Source organism: Fukomys damarensis, unplaced genomic scaffold (assembly GCF_012274545.1).
Source record: "Fukomys damarensis isolate Sample0158 unplaced genomic scaffold, DMR_v1.0_HiC HiC_scaffold_3, whole genome shotgun sequence".
NCBI lineage: Eukaryota > Metazoa > Chordata > Mammalia > Rodentia > Bathyergidae > Fukomys > Fukomys damarensis.
Window position 1 is genome coordinate 18179509 of NW_022900915.1, and position 26227 is coordinate 18205735.

Sequence of the window (26227 nt, forward strand, 5' to 3'; positions counted from 1 at the left end):
AGTTTTATGTGGGAAATTCATAGCAGTGAATGCCCACACTAGGAAAACAGAGCAAGCTCAAATAAACAACCTAATGCCACATCTTAAGTTCCTAAAAAAAAAAAAAAAAAAAAAAAAAAAAAAAACCCCAAAACCAAAGCCAAACAACAACAACAAAAAAACAACAACATTACTTTATGCTCTGCCTTTGGAAAGCAACACTATTCTTTGGTAAGGTCTTTATCAGAACAATGTGCCCCACCTGTTCCCTTGCAAATTAGGATCAGTCATATGACCTAGACTAGCTATTCACAGTCCTTCCATCTGTACAATGATTGGTCCATGGCTGGGCATGTGACACAATCAAGGCCAACGTCCTTTCTTGGAATTTTACACCATTTGGGGGCACGAAGCTGTTTCTGGTGAGATTGTGTTTAGCATTTGCCAGTTGCCATCAGACTCACCCCTGCCTGGAGAAAGCAGCCTTATCTAGAGAGGGAAGCCAAACCTAGAGATACAGCCTATGCTTTTACCTCTGACATCCTTCCTGATGGGACCCAACAGACTCCATTTTCTTTAGATGAGTTTGAATTTAGTTTGGTCAATTAAAAACAGAGTCCTGATTAAATGCAACAATTTCCAGATGATCTATTTGCTTCCCAATAGCTAATGTCATGTCCAGGGAACATGCTTCCTTGGTGCCATTCTGTTCCTAACACTGTGCTTTTCACAGATTAGGTGCTTGCTTCACTTTTTTTTGTGTGTTAACTGCACCCTTATCATTTACCACCAGCCTCTGGGAGTGGAAGCCTGATTCTAAGTTTCTCCACCTGCTTTTGTTGGTGGCAGTGAATCCTGTTATCTGTGCATGCATTTTTGCCTCCTTTCCTCTCTGCCTCTGCTTCTGCAGAGATAAATATAGTCTGTCAGTCTGACTTTACAGGGGCCTTGCCAACCACATTGGTGGTGGGGAGTTTTTTTGGCTACCTCAGGCTGCCATCTTCCAGATGGAGACAGGAGACTATATTCCCATGGCACAGTACTGTTTAGAGCCACAAGTCTGATTATCTCCCTCTGAGACAAGACTGTCTTCTGTGCCCAGTTTGAGCTAGTACTGGATTTATTGTGCCTAAAACATCAGGGCATTGTTAGAGGTTCTTGCCTACTGCTTCTCTCTCAGACTGTGCCAGCTGCAAGGCCCTCATGAGCTGTTAGGTGTCTCTCTGAGGCAGATTCATTATTCCATATTTTTATTTAATTACGTGCTTTTATTGCTCTTAGAATAAATCTAATTATCCATCTGTTATGCTACATGCTACATTATGCCATTGCAGTTCATGCAGTTCTTTCTCATTGTATGATATTCGTCAACTTGACCTTGCCCTCTTCCAGCGTTCTTGCTCCTCAGCGTGGCTCTGTGCGACCTCCTCAGCAGATCCCCAGCACCAACCATCCCATCAGGCCCCTAGGCAGAGCTGACTGATCTTTGTGAATCAGTGGTTGGTTGAACTTAGTGTATTGGAGAAAGAGGCGATTGGCTGAGGAGCCATCTCCGAGGTCATGCTGTCCTGACAGAGGTCTGGAAAGTTGGATTGGTACTAGAGTGACAGAAAAGAAAGCAGAGGTTCTAGTATAGGTTCTAGTCTTCAGCCAAAATGGTTATCAAGGATGGCAGCCAGGTGAGGTCAAGCTAAAGAGAGGTGACATGGACATATATATATATAGACTACTAGCAGCATTCACCATCACTGCTCTACTGGGTTGAGTTAGGCTGGTTTTATACATCACAATAGTAGATGATGTTTACTGGTGATGATTTCAGAAGCCCTATGTAGGTGATTGCCTCCTGATCTATTTTTTTTTCCTCCTCCTCCTGCCACCTAATAGTCTGTTAATACCAGTAGGGCTTAATCTCTTGGTTTTATACATTACTTTTCTTTGTGGGTAAGTATAGCTGGGGAGAGGATGTCACTGAACACCCTCCACTATGTCCCTTTTCTCAAGCAGCCAGAGGATATGTGCCAATAAGAGGACCTACTGGGAGTTGGTCAAACAAAATCAAATAGAGAAAGGGAGGAAGGGGAAAGGGAAGGTAAAATTTAGGGCATTGGCTAAAATCTGCTGTCTTGTGTGCTCTTAGAGTGCATATGGAAGGGAGGGAGGGAGAGAGATCAGGTGCACATTCTGTCCCCATACATAGTAACAGGGTTCAGTACAGATCCTTCATTGTCCCAGCAGGAAGTGAACAGAGTTCTGGCCTCACTTTTCCAGGCAGCTCATGTTAAGTGTGTGCCAGGCATTGGGCTGGACCATCTCGAGTGAGGTTGCAGAAGAACAGGTGACAAGGCACAGTCCTGGCTTAGCAGGGGAAGTAGATTTTTTTTTCAGCTTTAATTGAGTTTATTGGTACATTTTAGGGATACAATACAGTTACATTCATTGTTGGGATCTTGTACCTCTACATGACAAGTCTTGATTCTCATTTTTTCCCCTTACCCCTGCCCTCCCTTCACCCCCTCCTCCCCTCCCCATCTACAAACACTTTATTTTCATCTTTTCATTCTCTCACATTTTTTTCTTTTCCCTTTTTACTCTTCCCCTACCCATCCCACCTTCCCTACACCTTTAGCTCCTTTCTTCCCATTTCTAAATGTCAGTAATCTTATTAGGATCTTATGTATTATTGCAGATTATTCACACCAGGGAAACTATTTGGTATTTACACATGTGTGACTTATTTATTTCACTTAGGAGTATATCTTCAATATGTATCCATTTTCCTATGAATGAATCTATTTTCTCGTTCTTTATGGCTGAGTAATATTCCATTTTATAGAAAAACCACATCTTCTTTATCCAGTTTCCAACGGATGGGCAAATAGGCTGTTTCCAAGATTTAGCTATTACAAACTGTGCCGCTATAAACATGGGTGCACATACTTCTCTGTGATATGATTCTTTTAATTCTCTTGGAAAGATACCCAGCAGAGGGATGGCTGGGTCAAATGGAACCTCCAGTCCCAGCTCTTTGAGGTATCTCCATATTGATTTCCATAGTGGTTGCACCAGTCTGCACTCCCACCAACAATGGAGAAGGGTTCCTTTCTCCCGGGAAGCAGATTTTGATCAGTCTGATAACAGCATAAAAGAATGAGGTATAACAGGAGCCCTATGAGGGTGAGGTGATCTGTGAAGTTGTCCCTGAGAAGATGGTATTTGTGTGAGTCTTGGATTAGGAATTAGGCTGTTGAAGATGGGAACTGGGATGGCATTGGGGAAAGGCCCTGCAGACAGAAATCTGGAGAGCATAGCTCAGTGGAGTTGAGTCACTGGGGGAAGGAGGCCCTCCTCCCATCACTTTTGGTCCAGATGTTACCATGGATTATGAGGTCAGAGGATGGGTTCCCAGGTTCTTGTGTGAATTGGACATAGCACACAAAGGCAAAGAAACACTGGCCAAATTTATTAAAGTGATTCTTGGAATGAGTGGGCTAACACCAGTGAAATGAAATTGGCCCAGGCTCCAAGGCTGTAGGGTGTGGATTTAAATGTCGTGTCTGCTTTAAGGTGCCTTCCATGGGGAGAGGTCCTCCAGAGCATGACTGACAGGCTGCTGAGTCATGTCTGCTGCATCTGTTGTGCATGTCCTTTCCCATAAGTTGCTGTTATGATTGTATCTATAAGATGCAGTCTAGGCCTGGTACCGCTGCCTGCCTCCCAAGCGTAAGGTCCCGAGTTTGATCTCCAGTACCCCCGCCCCCCACATGCAGTCTATGTAGAACTTTCAGTGAGCTCCAGGGGAAGAAAGGTTGCAATCGGTCAGTGCTGGTGAACCTATGGCACAGGTGCTGCACAGCAGGCATGAAGAGCCCTCTGTTGGAATGTGAGCCAAGTTGCCTTGGCATTGCCTCAGCAGCCAAGCATTCAGGTTTAATTGCCTGTTGGTACTTTGTGATAAATAAGTGTGTTTTGGGTTGCAGTTTGGGTATTCAGTCTCTAAAAGGTTCGCCTTCACTGCTCTAGGTCATACAGGGAGATCCAGGGAGGTCTAGTGCTGCTGTGCCTTGGTTTGGAATTTCCCAGGGGATGGGTGGAGGGGTCTCTGTTACCCTTGTCCTGGGATGGAGTCAAGAGTTGGGTGAGTGGTAGGGAGGAGCCCCACAGTGAGTGGAGGGGAGAGACCCATGGCCTCCAGTTGTGCGGTCAATATTACTGCAGGGTAATTTCCAGCAGGCTTCCTGAATAGAAGCACCAAGGCTGCTAAGGTTAAGGACTTCCAAAGCACATGCCTCAATGGCCAGCGACAAATCCAAGTGTGGCATGGGCTTTCTGTGGTAGAAATGCTTTGGTCACAGTCTGTGTGTTCGGCGCCTCATCCTCCACTGCTGCGCCCCCTCATCCATCCACCCATCCCCCTTTCTCCCCTCCCCGCCTGCCCTGCCTATCCAAGCCCACATGAAAGATTTGGATGTGCGCCCAGGTGGGAGGGAGCTCATTATAGCCCAGTGATCAGGCTCTGCATTTTTTTCCCTTTCAGGTTAGGACTTGGCAGGCATCAAAGACTGCAGGAGCAGCCCACAGGACTTTGTCCTCTGTGACCACACTCCAACCCTGACCACATGGTCTCCTTAGCTGAGCTTTTCCTACCAGAGCCTCTGGTGACTTTCCACAAGTTTCTCCTCATTCCAACAAGCAAGATTCAGTGACTAATTGCTGGTATTTTTTCCCTCGAGTTTATTTATACAGGCTGTCATAGGCTGTCGTGTTGGGGGTGGGGAAGGATGGGCTCTAGTTGGGTGTGTGTGGGGAGGTGCTGTGCCTTGTGCTGCCATCATTAGACTGAGGCCCGTGTGGCACTGATGTCCACACTTTGTCTTTATTCTTGTATTTTTTTGTCATTTCGACATTTGGTTCTTTGAACATCTAACATCCCTTTTATGCTTCTCATCTGCCACAGAAGATTGTTGTATTTTGTCCCCCACCGAACTGCTTTTTCCTTTTGTCAGATTTCTGACTTTTCTTCTTTATTATATTTTGATCAGTGTGGCCGTGTAGGTCTGGGTTTTATTGGGAACTTTTCATCTTCTTGGCAGTGGCCCTTAAGGCCTGGTCTTGCAAAATCTGAGCTCTGCCTCACCTCTGAAGCAGGTCTTTTCTGCACAGGGCAGTAGAGACAGCTTGTTCTGTCTCTCCACAGATATTCTCAGTGGTTCACAGACCCAAACAGGCATTAGAAGCACCTGGAAGGCTTGTTGCAGTATAGATGGCCAGGCCCCTCCCCTATAATTTCTGATCTAGTCAGGCTAGGCTGCGGCCTGAGAATTTGCATTTCTGCCTAGTTCCCAGACCACTGCTGGTATTGTTGGCCAGAGACCTGATTTTGAAAACCAGTGCTGCCGGGTGTGGTGGTGCATGCTTGTAATCCCAGCACTTGGGAGGCTGAGGCAAGAGGATCTCTGTGAGTTCAAGCCCAACCTAGGATACACAGTGAATTCAAGGCTGGCCTGAACTACATAGCAAGACTCTATCTCAAGAAAACAAAAGAACCCACTACCATTAGAGCTGTTCTTCCTTCGCCAAAGAATTGGTTTCTCCTTTTCCATGCTGTTCTCCCTATTTTTTGGTACCGGGAAGTGAACATAAGCCCTTTCCTTTTCCATTCTGGGTCCAGCTCCAAAACTAAATGGTGGAGGATATTGACAGTAGCATCATAATGTTAAACACTTGCAATGACCTTAAATGTACCAATAAACTCAGTTTTAAAAAATAAAATTAAATTCTTTGCACTAAAAAAAACCAACAAAACACTTGCAATAATTTCATTTGCCCTGTCTCAGAAGCATCTTTGGTGAAGTAGTCTGGCTTCTTGACAAACAATAGAAGTGAAATCAGTAGCTGGGCGTGGTGGTGCACATCTGTAATCCCAGCACTTGGGAGGCTGAGGCAGGAGGATCACTGTGAGTTCGAGACCAGTGTGGGCTACATAGTGAGTTCCAGGTCATTCTCAACTACATAGAGAGACCCTGTCTCAAAAAAACCAAAGGTTGGGGGGAAAATCAGACTCCTGCCTATTTATTTATTTATTTTTGAGACAAGTTCTTACTATGTAGTTCAGACTGGCCTCGAACTCGTGTGATCCTCCTGCTTCAGCCTCCCAAGGGCTGGGATTATAGGTGTGCACCACCATGTCCTGCTCCTGTTCTTTCAACTATACTCCCAGTAGAATCTTGTCTCTTAGCTTTCATTCTAGAGCTTTTATGATTCTTCTACTCATTGACTATGCGACCTTGGAAAAAAATTACTTAGCATTTTGTGACTCAATGTATGAATTATTAAAATGGGATGTACTGTTACTTTCCCATCTCTGGGACAAAATACCCACTACCAACTTAAAGTAAGAAAGGTTTATTTTGGCTTGTGGTTTTCAGAGGACTCAGTCCATCGTGAGCTAGCTCTATTGTAGAAACAGCGTGGCAGAGGAAAATGGTTCATTCTGGCAACCAGGAAACAAATAGAGGAAGGAGAACTAGGGACAAGAAGCTATCCTTCCAGGTCACACCCTCAGTGACCTGCCTCTGCCCACTAGTGTCATCTCTTAACAGTGTGTTCAGCCATGGTCTCATCAGTGGATCAATCCACCTATGAATATGGTTCCCCATGGTGACCTCCATTCACCTTCCACAAGGGCCACCTCTGAATACATGAGACTTCTGGGGGACATTTTAACTCTAATCCATAACATGTGGGTAGTAGTTTCTGCTTCACTGAGCTATCATAGTATTAACACAGCTAACATTTGAGATGCTCTTGAAAGCTATTGAGTGGAGGCAGCCCAGAAGCCACCTTCTACATGACTGTGAGGGGCTGCCCTTACCTTTATATTTCTGACATTAGAGACCTAGGAAGACAAAGAGGATGTACCACTGTTACCAGACAGTACTGTAGGGGCCATCAGGACAGAATCACTCCTTCGAAAGTCAGTTCCATCTGAAGGAATGGTGTAGAGGAGTCCACGTGGACGGCATTTACTGTCAGGAGCTGAGGATGACACAGAAATAGATAGGCTGGGTCAGTGTGTGAAACAGACCAGGAGGGGAGGCACTAGGAAAGCAGGGCAGTGCCTGAGGAGTGGTCATGGGCCATTCCTCAGGAACTGCTGTGGCTAAGGCCCTTCTGCTTGACCCTAGACTGGCCCCCCTGGAAGATTGGCTTGGAAGGGGGATAAGTTTCCCCTTCTGGGGTTTTTCTCTTCCTCCCTTTCTTTCACCCTCTAACTTGGGGCAGTGGCAGAAGCAGCTGGGGTTTTAAGTACACAGCCAGTCCTGATACTGCTAATAATAATATTGAGCATATTAGTGTTTTCTTTGGTATCTCATTTATCCTCACAATGATATTAAGACATAACCCTTTAGAATAAGAACCAAGACATATCATGTTAAGATACAAATTCCCAATGATGAGTGTCATCATATGGTATACCTAAAATGTACCAACAAATTCAATGAATTAAAAAAAGAGACAACCCTTATTTTTTGGAAAAGGAAGTTTGGGCAGGTGGGTGGGCGGTACACACCTTTAGTTCTAGCACTCTGGGAGACTGAGGAAGGAGGATGGCAAGTTAGAGCCTAACCTAGGTAACGTAGTGATTTAGCAAGCTCCTGTCTCAAAAAAAAAAAAAAAAAAAAAAAAAAAAAAAGACAAGGCTGAGGTTATGCTCAGTGTGAAGGCCTTATGTTCACTCCCAAGTAAGGGTGATAATGGGGAAGCTTGGGCAAAGATGGGTTAGTTATCCTGTACCATGGTCATGTAGACATACAGAAAGGAAGTCCAAGCTAGCTGGGTTTGGTGGCGCACACTTACAATCACAGGAGGCTGAGGCGGGAGGGGTGTCATGAGTTGGAGGCCAGCCTGAATTATATAGCGAGACTCCATTTCAAAAAAAACAAAAAAAGAAAGTCCAAGATTCAGACTCACATCTAACTGGCTCTGGAGCTGGTGGCCATGACCTTTACCTTGCTAGGCTGCCGTGATGTTTCCCTTTGTGGGGCCAAATTGTCCCTTTGTGAGTGCCCAGCCTTGGCCTTTTCCCAGGATCCCTTGCCCCACAGCTCAAGGACCAGCTTCTATGACCAAGAAAGTAGTTTATTCATTTTTGGGTTTTTTTTTTTTATTTAATTTATTGGTACATTCTAGGTAGACAGTACAGCTACATTCATTACTGGGATCTTGTACCTTTACATGACAGGTCATTTTTGTATCTTCCTTAAAGCCTAACATAAAGCTCTGTTCAGAGAGTGACCATATGTTCTGTTTATGCCTTTTGTCCCTTTGTGGTAATTAATCATGCCCTCTTTTATTGTTCTGGTTTGGACAATAAATTATGTGGTCACCCTACTTACACATGCCTGGTCCTCCCAACCCAGGGGCAGTGGCATGTTAATAGGGTACCCTGAAAGACGGAATTGTCTTTAAGACTCAAAGAAATCCCAGATGTTAAAATTTTAACCACTTTTATAACTCAATGTGCAAGAGAATTGACAAAAGTTCTTAGCACCCCACAAACGTACCACAAAAGACCAGACTTGAGGGCAGTGGGGGTCACTGGGCTTACAGTTAGATTCTGCAGGGCGGGAGTCCCACTGTGGCTCATGCAAGTGTCTGACAAGGCCAAAAAGAGGACGGAGAGCAGAGCTGCTGCTTCCGCCTCCCTAGGCAGCAGCCAGCCCCTCCTCCAGCCTCTGAAGGAAGGAGCTCACTGGGGCTGACTGTCTGATATGGAAAAAACAACTCCCAGCCTGTTAGATGTCAGATGGTCTCACAACATCAAGGAAGGAAGTCTTGAAGCAAAGGAGGTTAGGAGAGTTTTATTGGAAATGAGACTAGCTCCTGGGTTTCCGGGAGGGTCCTGAGTGGGTGGCAGCATGGCTTCTCCCTTCGGAGCTACTTAATAGATAAGTAGAGCACAGAAATTGCTCATCTGTTTAGTGACCACCTATCACCGGTGGCTCTGTGGGTTTAAAATGACCAATTGGAACGCAGGCTCTTTAACCCAGTTCTTCAACACCTGTAGTTCAAAGGATACTGGGATTTTAGAGGAAAAAAAAACCGGTTATTTTGCACTTTAAGTTCCTTACAACTCAGGAGCTTAGTAGGGAGAAGCTATACCCCCTTTAGTAGGGATTGTTACTGCATTCTATGCTTCCTGTGAAAGTTCAGTGCGTTTAAATTCCTAAAAACTCAGGAGATTTTGTGGGATGTGGGCTGCATTCCATGTTACCTGAGAAAGTTCATTCTTTGTCCAAAGTCCTAGTTCACTGTGTGCTATTTTAATTTTTATCAGTATGGGTGATTACCTAGTTCTGTCTCAGACCCTTCCTCTAGCTAGGTGCCTTACTAATAAGCTTGCTGAATAAACTATTCTGTACGTGTCCACAGAGCTGCCCTCAACCCCTGGTGGCATCATCACCTTTCCAGGGCCTTCTTGCCAGGGTTCTGCTTGGCCTCAGGCCCTGCCCCTAGATCCTGGAGATGGATCCTTGCTAGGACCCCTTCCCAGACCCACCTTGGTCATGCCACGTATAAGTCACATTCAGGCGTGTTCTTACCCCATTTGTAGGCAGCTGAAAACTACTGTGCATATGTCAGTTCACACTTGGACTAGTTAAAATTTTTTTTTTCTTTTAAATTGCAATCTAAAATTCAGCCAGTCTGTTGGTAATGAGCACTAAATTGGCAAGCCTTTTGTTTCCCTTGCTCTTCAAGCCATAGAGATTTTGTGTTTGATTCAGCAACAATTGCTGAATCTTAAACCATTTACATTTTGAACATTAACTATTTGAGTGTAACTTTTTCTTTGACATTAGAATGATTCCAGCAGACAGCCTTTTAATTATTTATCAGAAACAGAGTTAAAAGAATCTATGGAAGGTGACTCAAGTTGGGTAATACAAAATTTTAGCCTTTACTTCCTGTCGTAATATTTTTGAATCTTGCCAAGGTCACTCTTCCATGAAGCCTCCCTGAGCAAGCCTTCCATTGTCTAGGTGATCCTCTTGCACAGTGACCTTCTCTCTCTCTTTCTCTCTCTCTCTCTCTCTTTCTGCATGTCTCTATTGACTGTTCATTTTGTGTGATAGAGGCAGGAACCATGTTCATTCTTTACTCTGGCCCCAAAATACTTAGCTGAAGACCCTGTGCATGCTGGGCCAAGTCACTGTGTGTCCACCAGCTGACTGGACAAAGAAACTCAGACAAATAGCAGTCATAAAGGAAACCACCCATCATTCTGTCTCCACAAGCTATAAGTAACTGAAATTTTCCTCTAGTTGTAAAAAATTAAAATGGAAACTCTTTAATTTCTTTCTGGCCCCTATTGTAGCATCTAGCCAAAGAGCCTAATGTGAAGGTCAGATCTTCTAGTTTTGTACCTACTTTAGAGGAAGCTCTAGGACTCAGGATGCAGCTGAATGCTGGAGTGTCTGCTTAGCATGCTTGAGAAGTTCTGGGTTCAGTAGCCACTAGGGGAAAAAGGCAAAGGGGAAAAAAAAAGTCCTCCTTTTTCTGGGTGGGGGGTGGTAATTGAAGATTGATCCCCAGCCATTTTTCTGCTTTATTTTGATAAAGGCTCACTAAGTTGCCCAGTTAGATTCAAATTTGAAATCCTCCTGTCTCAGCTCTGTGTCCTTCTTAAATTGGAGTGAGACCTGGTGAACTCTGAGCCAGGATGGAGAGTATACAGATGTTCCCTCCTTTATTACATGAGGGAAGTGGCTGGCACCAGGAAGCCCAGTGGGAGCCATGAAGCTGGCCAATGAAGCCACATTGATCAGCACCATGAAGAACTGGGAGCCTGGGTGCTGCATTTCCCTCTTGGAACTAGAGCTAATTGTTCATAAAGATTTATCCAAATACCAATGATGCAAAATATTTGGATGGTTCACCATACTGTTCACCATATTTAAACTGTCAGAAACCTTAAATATCTGAGCAAAAACCTCAGCAAACAAAGGATATTTTGGGGATTTGTTATGTATGTTGCACAGAAGAAAAATTTGTAGTCTATACAACTTCCAAATCCTGTAAACGAAGCATTGCAGTGTTGTCATTTTCAGCTGTAGACCATCCCACGATCATTGCTTTTTCTTTTGCTATTAAGAGATGGCTCATTCATAAACATTTCTACAGTTGTGTAGCAAAAGCAAAATAGGCCTTGCTTGATTTCATTCACTCTGATTGAGGGGATGGTTTTTCACCCGGTGAGATACACACATTTATTGAGTTTATTAGTGCACACAGAGGGGAAGGGCATGGGGAAGTGGGGGAGGGCATCTGGTTTCCCAGCACACACCTGGGAACTGTGGAGAGCAGGGTCTGGGTGAATAGGGAGTCTCTACGCTGAGCCACACAGGGCCTGCAACAGGCGGTGTTGCCTAGAGCTTGGAGCCAGAATTGGCCCGTTAGTTTTCCTGGAGCCCCTTTGCCCTGCAGGATCTGGCCTTCTCTGCTTTCACTCCACCACCAGCACCTGTAGGGACAGATTTACCCCCCCCCAGCTGGTGTAGATGACCTAAAATCACCCTCTCTCAGTGTACGAAAAATCTCCCATGTGCTTTAGCCTAAATTTGCTTCTGCTTAACCTTGTTACTCCTCCTACCTTGCGTCCCTCAGACTGCTTGAGACAGTTATTCAGAGACATTCTTTGAATAATTATAGGCCACAGATAATTCTGTTTAGCCCTCTCTCTTCCATGTTCCCTACGCTGTGGTCTCCCTTTAGCCCATTCTAATTAGCTTCTTTGATCCCTCCTTCCAGTCTCTCCCATTAGCCTGTTAATTACATTTCTCTCCCATGAATTCCTTCTGTGCTGTCTCTGTCTGTCCTGTCAGAGGAGCTGGTAGGGTAAGTAGTACAGTATGTTATGATAGAACAACTATTATCCCGGTGCTCAGGAACTTTATATAACTTTATTATATCTACAACAATCCCATGAAATAATGTTATTATTAATCCTAATTTTATAAATGCATAAGCCTATGTCAGCATTCTGGGAGGCTGAGGCAAGAGAATAGCAAGTTTGAGCCCAGCCTGGGCAACTTAGTGACTTAGTTAGATCCTATCTCAAAATTTTTAAAAGGGATGGGGGTATAGCTCCATGTGAAAATCTTGGGTTCAATTCTCAGTCTAAAATAACATATGGAAAAGCGAGATACACGAAGGTTTAGTAATTTATTTCACTCACACAGGTTGAAATCCCTGGAATTAGGTCTTGAACCGATGTGTGTCTGACTCTACCATAGCACTAATTTACCAATTTGCTTACTGAGTTTGGACTCTCTGATGAAAAAAAGATTCAAAGTTTTGGTTTTTTAGTCATCACAAGACCCACAAACCAACAAGTCCTCAGCTGGGATCATTGTCAACTTCTATCCTCTCTACAGAAGAGACTTTCTGCACTGAGATTGTAAAATTGGTGCAGAAGCAAAATGGTGTCGCACTATGAGCACTGGGACTCTGCTTCTACAAAATACAAGGTTTCAGCTTGGCATGGGAGCATACACCAGTAATCCCAGATACCTGGGAGACTGTGACAGGAGGATTGCAGGTTCCTAGGCAAGTCTGGACAACTAGGCCAGACCCTGTCTCAAAAAAAAAAGAAGGATGGGGATGTAGCTCAGTGGTAGAACACTTGCCTAACATGCGTAAGACCCTGAGTTTAATCCCCAGTACCACAAAACAAAATAAAAACAAGGTTCTAATAAATTCTTGATTTATTTGAAATTTTAGCTCACTTTTCTGATAGTCTTATATCTAAGAAGATTAAGGAATAAATAAGAAAAAGAGCCTCCCTGAAATCATATTCTGAGCAACGAGAAGGATTTGTTTGGGGAACTTGAGCAGAAAGTGACCATTTTGGGAGAAGCCTAGGGGGATACAAGTCTCTGGCTTTGAGTTTTGAGTAAAGCAAATTTAGAAGGTCCTGGAAAAGTAGTTAGGATGTCTGAACAAGAGCTTTGAAAGGAAGGATGACTCATAGTCTGAAAAATTAGATATGCTTAGAGTCACAAGTGATTCCTATAGGAGCACAAAAGGAACACCTAAGGGACCTACAGGCTACATGTGGAACAGTTAGAATTAAGGTGTTTTAAAGAGGAAAGGGACCTGTAACCAAGAATGAGGAAAGGTCCAAACCTGTGAGAGCACTATCAGGAATACCAGTTAGGTGAGCCCTGGGAGATAGCTAAGAATGGCAAAAGGACCTGAGCAACTAAAATTCTGACAGGAGTGACATAGAAGGTGTAGGCCACCTGCTTCTGTAAGACGATGCAGTGTAGCAGGTAACAGAGAGGCTTCTCTGGCCTTTCTTGTCCTGCTTTGCCTGTGCCTTTTTTTTTTCAAGGAGAATGGGGGGCTGGGGATGTAGCTCAGTGGCACTGCGCCTGCCTGGCAAGTGCAAGGCCCTGAATTTGATCCCTGATTTAAAAAAAAAAAAAAAGAATGGACATCCTGAGGGAAAGAGTAAAACAAGCATATTTAAGAGGAACTTGAGACCAAGAGTGTAAGAATGGAGTTAACAAGCCACTGGCTTCTCCAAATTAAAGTTGAAAGATGCCAAATGAAATCTTACAAGCATCACCTCTAGACGTACGTGTGTGTGTGTGTGTGTGTGTGTGTGTATGTTTTAATCTTTATGGCATTATGGGGGTTGAAAGAGGTCAAGAAGACAAGATGGCTGTTCCTGTTTTTGTAATAACAGAGCAAGCTATTTTAGATGTGATTTATGAATATTTCTAGAGAGAAAAAATGATTCCTTGGATCTAATGTGGGCTCTGTAAAAACAGGTCTTGCAAACTAGTTTAATGCTTAAATTCATCCTTTCCTCCTCCTTCCCTCCTTCCCTCCTTCCCTCTTTTCATTATACAGAAAAGCATGTCAGTCTTAACACATACCGCCTAATAAATTACTAAACATGAACACACCCACTTAACCACCACCCAAGTGAGAAACTTATGCACATCCCCAGGAGACTCCCTCATGCTTCCTCTCTCTTCTGATTTCCCTTTTCAGGAAGATTTGCCAGGCTGAGGGATTAGGCCAGTGATAGAGGCACAGAGAAGTCTGCATTTCAGAAAAGCATTCAACAGAATCTCATGAGAATCTGATAGAGGAGGCAGAGAAAAAATGGTGAAGACATGCAGAGTTGTAGCACTGGAAACAGAGCCCCTGAGTGCTTGTTTATAACTGGCTCGGTGTCATAGCAGTGATGTGCTGGGGCTGTCAAACTGTCCTGTCCATCCTCCGTTTTCCTTCTTACGTGAAGACATGGCAACAAGTAGATGACATGATGGGAAAGGTTAACCAGTGCATTGGAGACATGACAGAATGAGGCCCCTAAGAAGTAGTGACAGACTAGGGTAGAGGGCCCAGTTAGTAAAGCGATGTTTAAATTTTGTTATTAAGGCACGTGTGGTGATGCACACCTGTAATCCTAGTACAGAGGAGGCTGAGACAGGAGGATTGCCATGAGTTCAGGACCAGCCTGGGCTCCATAGTAGTTCAGGGCCAGACTGAACTACATATTGAGACCTTGTCTCAACAAATTTTTTTCAGATTTTTAATTTTATAAATAAAATTATAACAATCCATATTCATAGTTTTTTTTTTAAAGAAAATACTGCCACACAGAAGTAAATTTATGGTGTCATACCATCCACATTTTTTTGTAACTTCATTTTTGCTTATTAACACTTCATATTTCTTTTTTTTTTTTTTTGGTACCAGGGATCAAATTCAGGTCCTTGCGCTTGCAAGACAGTCACCAGAACCACTGAGCTAAATCCCCAGCCCATATTTCTTCTTTTTTGTTTTTGCTTTTTTTTTTTTGGTGCTGGTGCTCTAACATGGGACTTTGCACTTGCAAGTCAGGAGACATTACCACTGAACTAAATCCCCAGCCCAATATTTATTTAATAAATATTTATTTACCACATTTAGGTTTGGGGCCATGGTGGGTAACCCCTGGCTCATCAGAGGATCACATGAACAGGCTCCAGGGATTTGACCTAGGAAGACCCAAAGTTGATTCTGGGATGTGCCTGCCAAATACCCAGAGGTGGCCTCAAGGGTTAGGGGGAGTATTTCCCCAGGGATAGAGGCTGCTGGCCCCACTGGACTCTGGAGAGGTTGCAAGACTGGACCCAGCAAGTGGGTGTGGGCACCATATCTTCAGGAGTTCATTAGGGTATGAAGCATCCTACAGAGCATTGTCTAGAAGATAAGGGTTGCACAAAGTGAATGAGTATAGGATCTCGAGATTCCAGGTTGGGAAAAAGAAGCTGCCTTTGGCATTCCTCAGCTTCAGAAGTGCTGACCTGTGGTGGCAGCTCTCCACTTTGACAGGGCATATTTTTTTTTTTTTTTTTTTTTGGTACCAGGGATCAAATTCAGGTCCTTGCGCTTGCAAGACAGTCACCAGAACCACTGAGCTAAATCCCCAGCCCATATTTCTTCTTTTTTGTTTTTGCTTTTTTTTTTTTGGTGCTGGTGCTCTAACATGGGACTTTGCACTTGCAAGTCAGGAGACATTACCACTGAACTAAATCCCCAGCCCAATATTTATTTAATAAATATTTATTTACCACATTTAGGTTTGGGGCCATGGTGGGTAACCCCTGGCTCATCAGAGGATCACATGAACAGGCTCCAGGGATTTGACCTAGGAAGACCCAAAGTTGATTCTGGGATGTGCCTGCCAAATACCCAGAGGTGGCCTCAAGGGTTAGGGGGAGTATTTCCCCAGGGATAGAGGCTGCTGGCCCCACTGGACTCTGGAGAGGTTGCAAGACTGGACCCAGCAAGTGGGTGTGGGCACCATATCTTCAGGAGTTCATTAGGGTATGAAGCATCCTACAGAGCATTGTCTAGAAGATAAGGGTTGCACAAAGTGAATGAGTATAGGATCTCGAGATTCCAGGTTGGGAAAAAGAAGCTGCCTTTGGCATTCCTCAGCTTCAGAAGTGCTGACCTGTGGTGGCAGCTCTCCACTTTGACAGGGCAGACTCGAAAGCGGTTGGTTTACGCATAAGCTTCATGAAAGCAGATTTCACATCAACATCAGGTGATTTTTCTAACATTTGGAAGAGTATAAAACTGGCATGAGGCTGTCTTGTTTGATGGTGATCTCTCTACTGCTCTAAGTCTTCAGGTTCTGGGCAGCAGTTATCAGAGATGCTGTACTAGATCAGAGCTTAAGCTTTGGGTCTAGTTATTCCAAATGCTGCTTCTCAGAACATAGTAATGTGGGTCACTTGTGAAAAAGCAAGTTTTGGAGCTGTGTCTTCTGCGATTGTGATTAAGTATATGCAGAGTAGGACTTTCAAAAAGTGTCCCAAAGGAGGTGTTCCTTAAGTCAGGAGTGATGGTATATGACTGACATCTCAGCTGTTTAGGAGACTTAGGGAGGAGGATTGCAAGTTCAAGGCCAGACTGTGTAATTTAGCAAGATTCTGTCTCAGAGTAAAAGGCCTTGAGAGGTAGTAGCTCAGTGGTGGATCTCTTGCCTTGCATGTGCAAGGCCCTGGGTTTAATTTCCACTACTGCAAAAAAGAAGATAAATAAGTGTACCTTGGAGAAATGGCCGGTTCCATGGCTGGCACAGGACTAGTGTAGTAACTTACATCTTGTGCCAGAAAGTGAGGAAGTACTCTCAAAGAATGAGGAAATCATGTCAGAAAAGCACAGAAGCCAGTGTGAAAAGGCACTGGTGATTAAGGATAATTTGAGCATCCAGAAATGGCAAAGGTGGATTATATCCCCTAGATCGCTGATGGTGAACCTTTTAAAACTTTCAGTGATACAAAAGCCCACTGCAGCATGCATGCCATAGGTTCACCACCACTGCCCTAGATTAAATAATCCATGAATGATACTGTTACAAATAAATGAATGGGGAAGAAGGAAGATCTGTTATTTCAAGTAGAGTGCCAACAAATAAATGATAGATGCAGTGGTAGAGTTTGAATATCATCATTTGACAAACAGCATAGTAATAATTAAGCAAGAATTGTCAACGAATGCCAAAGCTAGTGGGTGAAAGTTTGATGAGGAACAGGCTGTCCTCCTATCTCAAAGTGCCTTCCTACAAAATATTCATTCATTTCAAAGGGATAAATAGTATCTTTGTAGTGGAGAAATCTGGCAGATACCCCACATAACTGAGTAATCAAAGTGAACATGACCAGTTGTGAGATTGACTGACATTATGTGCTTCCTGGTGTGATGCACCGAGAAAGACGCAACATTGTTTTTGTGGTATTCCTGCCAAAACACATAACCTCAATCTTAGAAAAACATATCGGACATTTAAACTGAGGAACATTCTGTAAATGGCCTGTACTCGTCTAAGATGTCAATGTCATATAAGACAAAGCATGAGGAGGAGTTCCAGATTAAAGGAGACTAAAAGACAAGCTCCTGCCTACAGCATGTGGACCTGGACGGACTTGGGACCAAAGTTATTTTTTCTGAGAAGGGTATTATTGGGACATTGGGCAGGATCTGAATGTCTAAAAATCATTGCAGGGGCTGGGAATGTAGCTCAGTGGTGCTGCCACCTGCCTCGCAAGCACAAGGTCCTGAGTTCAATCCCCGGTACCAAATAAATAAAAATCATTGCAACATTAGTTTTCTGATCAGGTAATTGTACAGTGTTTGTGTTCCTGGGATATATTTAGGGGTAAAGGAGCATCAGACCTGTAACCTATTCTCATACTTGTGAAAAGAACGAATGTATGAATATTTAGAGGTGGGTCCTCGGGGTGCACCTCAGTGGTAGAGCATTTACCTAGCATGTATGGGGCCCAGGGTTCAATCCCAAGCAGTGGGGGGACAAAGTGTAGATAGAGAGAAAAAAAAGAAAAATAAATAGAGTAAGTATTAACATTGATGCATCTCGATGGAAGGTATCCCCCATACACCACGAATTATTCTCTCTAATTTTCTGCGTTTGATTTTTTTTGGTATAATTTTCTGTAATTTTTCCGAAATGATTTAAGAAAAATAAATGCCAGGTGTTTGTGAGGCAGGGCAATATTTGAAAGCTGCCAGATGTCCATTGGGAAGATTATTTGCCCTCCCTCCCTCTAGTAGGTGGGGAGGCGGTGTTAGAAAGAGTCTAGACCGCTCTTCTGAGCACTATCACTCTTACGTGTTGTGGGCACCCACATTTACTTAAGTGAATGGCTTCTGATTGGGATCTGTCCTTGAAGGGCCAAGAGGAAGCCCTGCCTTTCCCAGGTCCACATGAAACTTCACAGGGCCCCAGTGTGCTTCCCATGACACTCAGGTAGTATGAGGCTCACGTTAAAAGCCAGAGTTTTGTTTCATTTGGGACTGCACTTTCATGTAGAAGAGTTAGATGCACTGTTTATTTTTGCGTGGACTTTTGTGCCCACTTCGGCAGCACATATATTTTTGGGTGGACTTGCTCCATTTTTATTCAAGTTGGTAATTGTCTCTATCTTGGCTGATAACTTTACCCAGTATTCATCCCTAGATGCCAGACCATTATGGATCCCTAAGTGCCTCCCTACAAAATATTTATATTATAGATGCTACAGGACTATCTATGTATGCTACAGATCTGTGTTTGGTAGATGACCGAGGCCACGTGTTGGATATAGACACCAGAGAAAGAATCTTTCTGGGCAAGAGGAAGCACGCACATTCCACCAGTCACAGTCACATAGAGCTCACCTGGCAGCCTGGAGATGTGCCCCTGCCTGTGCATGGCATCTTCTCTGGGCATTTCAGAACTGTGGTGTTCTCCTCTGTTAAGAGAATGAACAGGAGTATTTGTCCCCTTAAAAGTATGGGAGGCCTCATCAGACAACTCATTCCTCAGTCTGGCCCATGAAAGCTCTGCTTCGTGATTTAGCTAACCTTAAGGTCAGCCTTATTTTCTGTCCCTGAGCTTTATCTTTTCCAGTTTTCCTGCTTATTCACTGCTTCACACACTTTTCATCCCTGTTCCGATTCATCCCTGAGCAGGGTTTTTGTGGAGATCACCTGCTGTGCACACACCTTGGTGGCCCTGTGCTGTGGGCAGTCACATAGGGTCCTGCATTTAGAAGTGCCCAAACTTTTTGATCCTTGTCTTAGTCACTGTCTCATTGCTGGGACAAAATACTCAACACCAAGTTAAGACAGAAGAGGCTGATTCCCGTTCAGTTTGTAGAGGTCCATGGTTGGCTGGCATGGCAAAGGGGCATGGCTGGGCAGAAAGCAGAGAGAGATTAAGCGGGGAGGAGGGAGATAGACCCTTCCAGGCCACATCCCCAGTGACCCAACTGCTCTGACCAGGCTTCACATCCCAACATCACATTTAACTATAAGCTAAATTCATCAGTGGATTAGATGAATCCATGATCCAGTCACTTCCCGCAAAGCCCCAGCTGTAAGCGCATGAGACTTTGGGGAGACATTTAGATATAAACCATAACAGTGCTCTGCACTTGCCATCTTGAAATTCTGATCATCTTTAAACAAGGGCCCTTGCTTTTCCATATTGTGTGGGGGCCTGAAAATTATGCAGCCAGTCCTGAGTGCCAGGCACGGAAAAGAGTAGCCTCTGGGTCTGTACTAGGCAGCAACCCTAGGGGCCCCTGATCCACCTGGCTGCTCTCTCCTGTGGTTGCCTCCCCACCCTCACTCCTGCCCACACTGTTGCTCAGCTGTAGTTCACTAGAACATGACCTCTGACCCTTGGCAGTTAGCCCATATTGCTGTCACCCTGACCCAAACTGTTTTGCTTCTGCAAATGCAATCATTTCCATTTCTTCAGTCACCCCCTCAAGATTTATAGAGTAGCAGCTGCTGCTGTCCCTCTGTACACAGACAGCTGACTTGCCTGCTGATTGTGAACATTCCAATAATCCAAATGCTAATGGTATTTATTCAGTCCAGCCGCCTTAGCCCTGAACAAGGTTTATTCTCATTTATTGCTCAGAGACAGTCTGCATCCTTAATATCCTTCTGTTGACTTTGAGTACACCAGCACCACTGGTGTCACTGAGGAACAAGCCAGGCTTCAGGCATGTCAACTCACAGAAATCCCCAACTGTCAGGACACCCACCTTCCAACCACCAGGACTGGCCTTCTCCAATGAGGTCAGAGCCCATGGGTGGAGAGCATTGAACGTGGGGTAGACATGCTTGAGGCCTCCAAGCAGAAAACTGTGTTCCCAGGGGTGTGGATGGGCCTTTTTGTGTGGTCTCTCTAAGTGCAATCTTTTGACTGCACCACATTGGCTAGCGTTTTGGCATTTGTGAGCTAATGTATCTTTAGCACAAGTCTTAGCTCTGCCGCCCATGTAGAAATCAAGTCAAGGGACTTGCACGAGGTCCCACTTTCGCAGGACTTTCAGAGTCCTCCAGAGTCTGGCCTTTGTGCATCCTGAGACTTTACTCCCCTGATGTGCGCAGCAGGAGCCCTGAGAACCAGAGGCTAAGCTGCCTTGGGAGAGAGAGTGGGTCTGCTTTGGGGGCTCCTGTGTAGGATACTCCCAACTCTGCTGTCCCCGTTAGGTTGGACTGGCAGCCATGTGGAGACTCAGGCCTGGGTTTTCCCACCCTTCTTTTGTTTGTTTCTCAGTCCCTTAGCAGAGCAGGGCTATGAGGCTATTCCAGAAGGGTGTTCTGTGGGATCCCTGAGGCCATGAGAGCCACTGAGGTAGAGGAGCTAGTGTTAGTGCAGCATCTTGTTTAAGCTGCTTTGGTGAAAAGGCCAGGCAGAGTGCAGGCCCAAGCTGACAAGGTTGACCTTCCTCAGGCACATGTTCAGCACAGTCCTGCTGTACCCAGCCAGGCCCTTCGGGGCTCTGCTGCAGGTAAAAGTGTGGATTTATTACCTGTGAAAGTGGCAGCTTATGAAGGGTCCTCAGGCTCTCTTCTCTCTAGTTTATATCCCCTGTGTTTGAAATTCATTTTCTCCTACTCTGGATGGGTGGGCTGCTATTGGCATGGCTGCAGGCAGCACCTGGTTCTTGCCAGCCACCACTTAAAGAGGAGAACTTCTCTCTGTACTGATGGATGAGATCTGGCTGCCCAGCCCTGGGTGATCCACTGAAATCCTCATGATAGTCCTGTGAAGTGTGTGTGCACTGTCTTGAAGGGGCCTGTCTTCATTACTTGGTGGAGACAGGGATCCAAGAGGTGCTCCCTGAGGCTGATGTGCTGTCAGGTCTGGATTCCTCCTTTGGGCGGCAGCATTTAATGTTTGTGTGAATTTCACAAGATGGTCTTCTTCTCTTCTAGACCTGCCTGTTGTGGGTGAGCGTTTCTCATGCACATGATGGAAGAAGATGACACTAATTAGCTCATGCGTTGATGAAACAGCTGCCTTGCTTAAGTTGGGGGTGGAGTGCGGAGCAGGTGGCAGGAGAGAGGCCTTGCTCCTAGGCCCCCTGTATCAGGTCTCCTACCTGCTGAAAGGAACTGTCAGCCTCCCTTTCCCAGGGCTCCAGCCCACCTCCAGGCTGCTCCCAGGCAGACACCTCTCCCTTTCTAGTGAGAGGATCTGAGGTGCAGGGGGAGATGCTCCTGTTTTATAGTGGGAAAACTTGGTTCCGTGTGCCAGTCTGTTTTGAACCTTGAGGCTGGTTCCTGTGGGAACAGAAGGGACATCCTCCAGCCCTGCATCGCTCCATTGGGCCATGTTTGAGGGCATTTGCTGCATGCCAATCTGTCTCTCCTGTTCCCTATTTCCCCTTTTTTGCTGAGCTTTGGGTTAGGGGCCATGCCATCCAGGATCCTTTCAGGGCCCCTAGTTAAGAGGGGTGAGGTTAAGAGGAGCAGGTGCTTTGGGGTAGAACTTGAGACCCTGCGAAAAATAGGTGGCCAGAGACTTACAGACACATTGGTAAACCATGATACCTTTGGGGTGCTGTCTGGATGGGTGTGACAGTCACTGTCTGCCCCGTCCTGGCCCTCCACATGCTACTGGCTTCAGGCTTTTTGTATGCCTGTGCTCTGTCCTCTCTGGGGCCTCATCAGTAGGAGGCTGGATTGAGGAGCCTTGACCTTCCCTGAGGGCCTGACCACACAGGTCTCTGCTAGGCATGTGCTCCTTTTTGTTTCTTTTCTTTCTTTCTTTTTTTTTTTTTGATAGGGTCTCCCTGTGTTGTTCTGGTTGCTTGAACTCACTGTGTAGCCCAGCTGACGGTGAACTCTTGGCGATCCTTCTGCCTCAGCCTTCCAGGATTCCAGGCATGTACCACTGCCAGGCTAAGACATGTCTCCTTAACCGATCATTTATGTGACTTTAGAAAGCAAGGAGCCAACATAAAGTTGACTTGCTGGAGATCTCAGCTGTGTTGGCTGCCTGGCACACTCCCTAATGGAGGGCTACCCTTCTTTCACCAGGAGGGTGGGCCTGAGATATTTGTTTTAATGATATCACTGCTCCTGCAGCCTGGGGTGGCAGAGGAGGCCCTGAGGCAGCACCTGGTTTTGAGTGTTTCCTTGTGGTCTGCTTGACTGCTGGCACATTCTTGGTTGGACATGTGTTTATACATTCATTCCTGTGGTGTGGCAGGCTCTGTGCTGAGCACAGAATCCAGGGATAGGAAAGGTCACAGCAGCTCATTGTGTATAGCCTGGAGGACAGGTGGTGCTTGGTCCTGTGTGAAGCCCTGCTCTGGTGTTCAGAAACTCCCTGGGTCTCGTGCTTCCCACCTGCCTTCCTCCCACACATGTGTTCTGCAGCTCTCTGATGCTCTCTGAGGAGAGAAAGGGGACTCTGGCTTTGGCCTCCAGGAGCCCCATACACAAAAGAACAGACTTTGCAGTTAGTGCTGCCCAGTATGTGATGTCCCTGGGGTTGTGGACCTTCGAAGGCTGCCTCAGTGGTGGAATAACCTTACAGTGGAGAGGAGATGCACCTCCCAGTTCCCCCAGCCTGCTGGCTTCGGCTCTGAGGAGTGGTAGGCTAGCATAGGGCTCTCAGCGCTGTCACTTGTGCTATATCCATACTCATTAGTCTTTGTCTCCCCTGCTGAGTTCTAGCTTGTCCTAGGCGCCCAGGAACTGCTCCTTGTGCTGCTGGGTGGTATGGTGTCTATCACTATGGACCCCTGGGTGGGTGGAATAGTCCCACCCAGGTTTCCTGTGCTTCTTCCCCTAGCAACCCGAAGGTCCAGGTGGAGGCCATTGAAGGGGGAGCCCTGCAGAAGCTACTGGTCATTCTGGCCACAGAGCAGCCCCCCACTGCTAAGAAAAAGGTAAATTTCTGCCCGTTTCTCCTGCCCAATGCCTAGCATATCTGTGGGCCCCTTTCCTATGCATGCCATCCTCAGGGCCCCAAGAGTCACCTGATGAGGTGAGGGAAGAAGTCACACACAACTGCAGCAGACGGTAGTGTGCCTGGGGGCCTGGCACAGCTCCAGCAGGGCACCCCCAGTCCCCACACACAGCTTCCTGCCTGGGTTCTTGTTTTACCCACCAGACGTCCTCATGGTGATGTTGAAGGTAGCAGAAGTCCCTCTTGATTTTCACCACCCTGGCTTCTGGGGGCAACTGGACTCAAGGGTATTGGGACTAGGAAGAAAAGGTGCTGGGCTGGGTCACTGGGTCAGCTCTGGCTGCCTATCATGGGCCTTGGGGCCAGGCCAGCTCTGTGTCACTCCTCACTGGTCCCGGACCTGTGCTTCCTAGGTCTTGTTTGCACTGTGCTCCCTGCTACGCCACTTCCCCTATGCCCAGCAGCAGTTCCTGAAGCTTGGAGGCCTGCAGGTGCTTAAGGGCCTGGTGCAAGAGAAGAATATGGAGGTGCTGGCTGTGCGCGTGGTTACCCTGCTGTACGACCTGGTCACTGAGAAGGTGAGTACCCAGATCCTCCCTCCTTCCCCATCCCTTTGTATTTACTTCTGGCTGTTCCTCCCAGGCCCCCTCCGAAATCTATCCCGGTGGACGGATGGCTGATGGACTGAAGAGACTGGGAACATCAAGGGAGGATGTCCTATGGGAGATGACCTCAGCTGAAACTTGAGTGCTGGAGAGGCAGAGTGGGAGGAGGCATTGGCCAGGGCCAGAGCCACCTGTGCAAGGAGGGGCTCAGAGTGGCTGAGGGCCCGAATAGCCAGGTTTGGTCCTCATGGAGTGAAAGGCACAGGGTGGGGTGAGAAGCAGATGGGACAGAGTCATCATAGCAGCTAGGAGCCAGGGTCTGGAATGGTGAGGTTACAGTTCTAGACTCGTGGAGATGCCTCTAATGGGAGCTTTGGCTCAGGGCTCAGCACACAGCCTCGAGAGCTTCCGCACCTTTGTTCCCTGGGAGGAGTCTTGGGATCAGCACACCTTGGTCTTTGAGAGCCCAAGAAGCATTTTAATTAAGGAGGAGAGAGAAGCAGCCAGGCCTAGTTTCATAATTTAGCTGCTGCAGAGCATGTTGGCAGGGCTTCTACAGTTGTTTCTCTTGGGCCCCTTGATTCCCAGGACAGACTGCTGGTTGGCGGAGCCTCACCAGGCAGCCCTGGCTCTGCTGTTGTGTTGGGGACTTCCAACCACCCTCTCTTCCTAGGCTCTCACCCTCCAGACTCACCCGCTGCTTCCAGGCGGAGGGTCCACTCTTTGTAGCTGCCTGTTTCTCTCAGTACTGTCTCTCTCTCTCACCCCTTTGCGGTCTCATCACTCATTCTGTACCCCCTCCCACCCCCAGCTACAGAGATCCAGTAATCAGAACAGCAGGCAGCCCTGTGGTGCTCAGAGTCAATTAGTAAGTTTGGACATAGTTGGTACCCTAAGTTTGGCCAGTGAGTCTGGAGGACGACATACACATTGGCATTTCCTGAGAGAAACTGATCTTTTTCCTGTTGTGTCCCAGGGCAGTGCCTCTTCTGCCACCAGTCAGAGCTGGGTCATGGACAAGGAGGGTGGGCTTGGCCTCTCTGCGGATGGTGTAGACATGGCCATCCTCTTCCCAAGAGGAGGACAGAGAGCTACAGGGCTGGGAGCTGCCTACAAGCTGAGCTTAAGGCAGTCAGGGCCTCTCTGTTCTTACAGTTCCTAAGCGGGGAAGAAAAGAGCCAGCCACATTTTAGGCTGGTCCCAAGGTGCTTGAAAGTGACAGTATCAGCTTGCTTAATGGGGGTGCCATGTGCCCCAAAGCTTCGGTATTGGAAGACAGCATCTAGAGCAAGGAATTCCCATGATGACTTCATTGTCCCTTCTGGCATTGGCTGGGGCCCAGGCTTTCCCTCCTCTGTGTTGTGGCCAGTGATGGGCCTCTCCCAAGAGCCTACAGCCTGCAGATGGCGGGTGAGGCCAGAGCTGACTAGCCTGCCCTGCTCGGTATTCAGCCGGGTGCTGGCAAGCAGTCCATACGTAGCTCTGCCCTCCCAGCACTTTCAGTCATTGTTTGCCTGACGCTCCCAGCTCACAGGAGCTAAGGAGCCTATCTGTGGGCAGGGAAAGTGGGCACAGTGGTGCTGGGCCCCGGGGGGGCGGGGCGCCTGGAGTCCATCCTGTGGGAACGAACCTGGAGGGGAGACGCAACTCCAAAGGCCCCAGGGGAAAAGTGGTGCAGCAGGGATCAGAGTAAGGTGGTTGTGGGGCAGCAGGGCCAAGCCCTCCCAAGGAAGGGGTTTGGACTTTATCATTAGAACTGCCAGTCTCTAGCCAGGTGTGGTGGCACACACCTGTAATCCCAGCATTCTGGGAGGCTGAGGCAGGAGGATGGAAAGTTCAAGCCTAGCCTAGAAATTTAGCAATTTAAGGAGATTGTGTCTCAGAATAAAAAATAAAAACAAGGGCTGGGGATGTAGCTCAATGCAAAGAACCTGGGTCAGTTCCCTGTACCATGCCAAAAAACAAAGACACCAGCCAGTTATAAATGACTGGCAGCCATCAGAGGACTGGAAGAGGCAGGACAGGAACTGGAGGAGGGGGCTGCAGACATCCTGCAAGAAGAAGGCTGCACAGAGCAGAGGCCCAGGGAAGGCTGGGAGGGGAACTGGCAGGATTTAGAAATAGAGTGGAAAAGGGCTATAGGCTTGTCCTGCTGTTAGCCCGTGGCCTTCTGTGGCCATGGTGTCATCGTGCCCCACACAGCCCCTGATCTTTGCAAACTCCCTCAACTCTCTGCCCCCTGGGAGTGGGTAGGGCTTCCTGCTTCCTTGTCAGAGTGTGTTTAGTGCGGCTGTGTGAGAAACTGCCACAGCCTCCCTTGGCATTTTAGATAAGCTGGGTTCTTGGCTGG

The 26227-nt window shown here is 46.5% G+C and overlaps 1 protein-coding gene across 2 annotated transcripts in view; it reads left to right on the forward strand.

The window, feature by feature from the left end:
• Sil1 (SIL1 nucleotide exchange factor) overlaps nucleotides 1-26227 on the forward strand; it is a 255643-nt gene that overhangs the window by 218264 nt on the left and 11152 nt on the right. For both annotated transcript variants that reach the window (XM_010613783.3, XM_010613784.3), the window contains 2 exons: nucleotides 23156-23252; nucleotides 23686-23850. In XM_010613783.3, the coding sequence (XP_010612085.1) occupies nucleotides 23156-23252; nucleotides 23686-23850 (262 nt within the window). The remainder of the gene's footprint in view (nucleotides 1-23155; nucleotides 23253-23685; nucleotides 23851-26227) is intronic.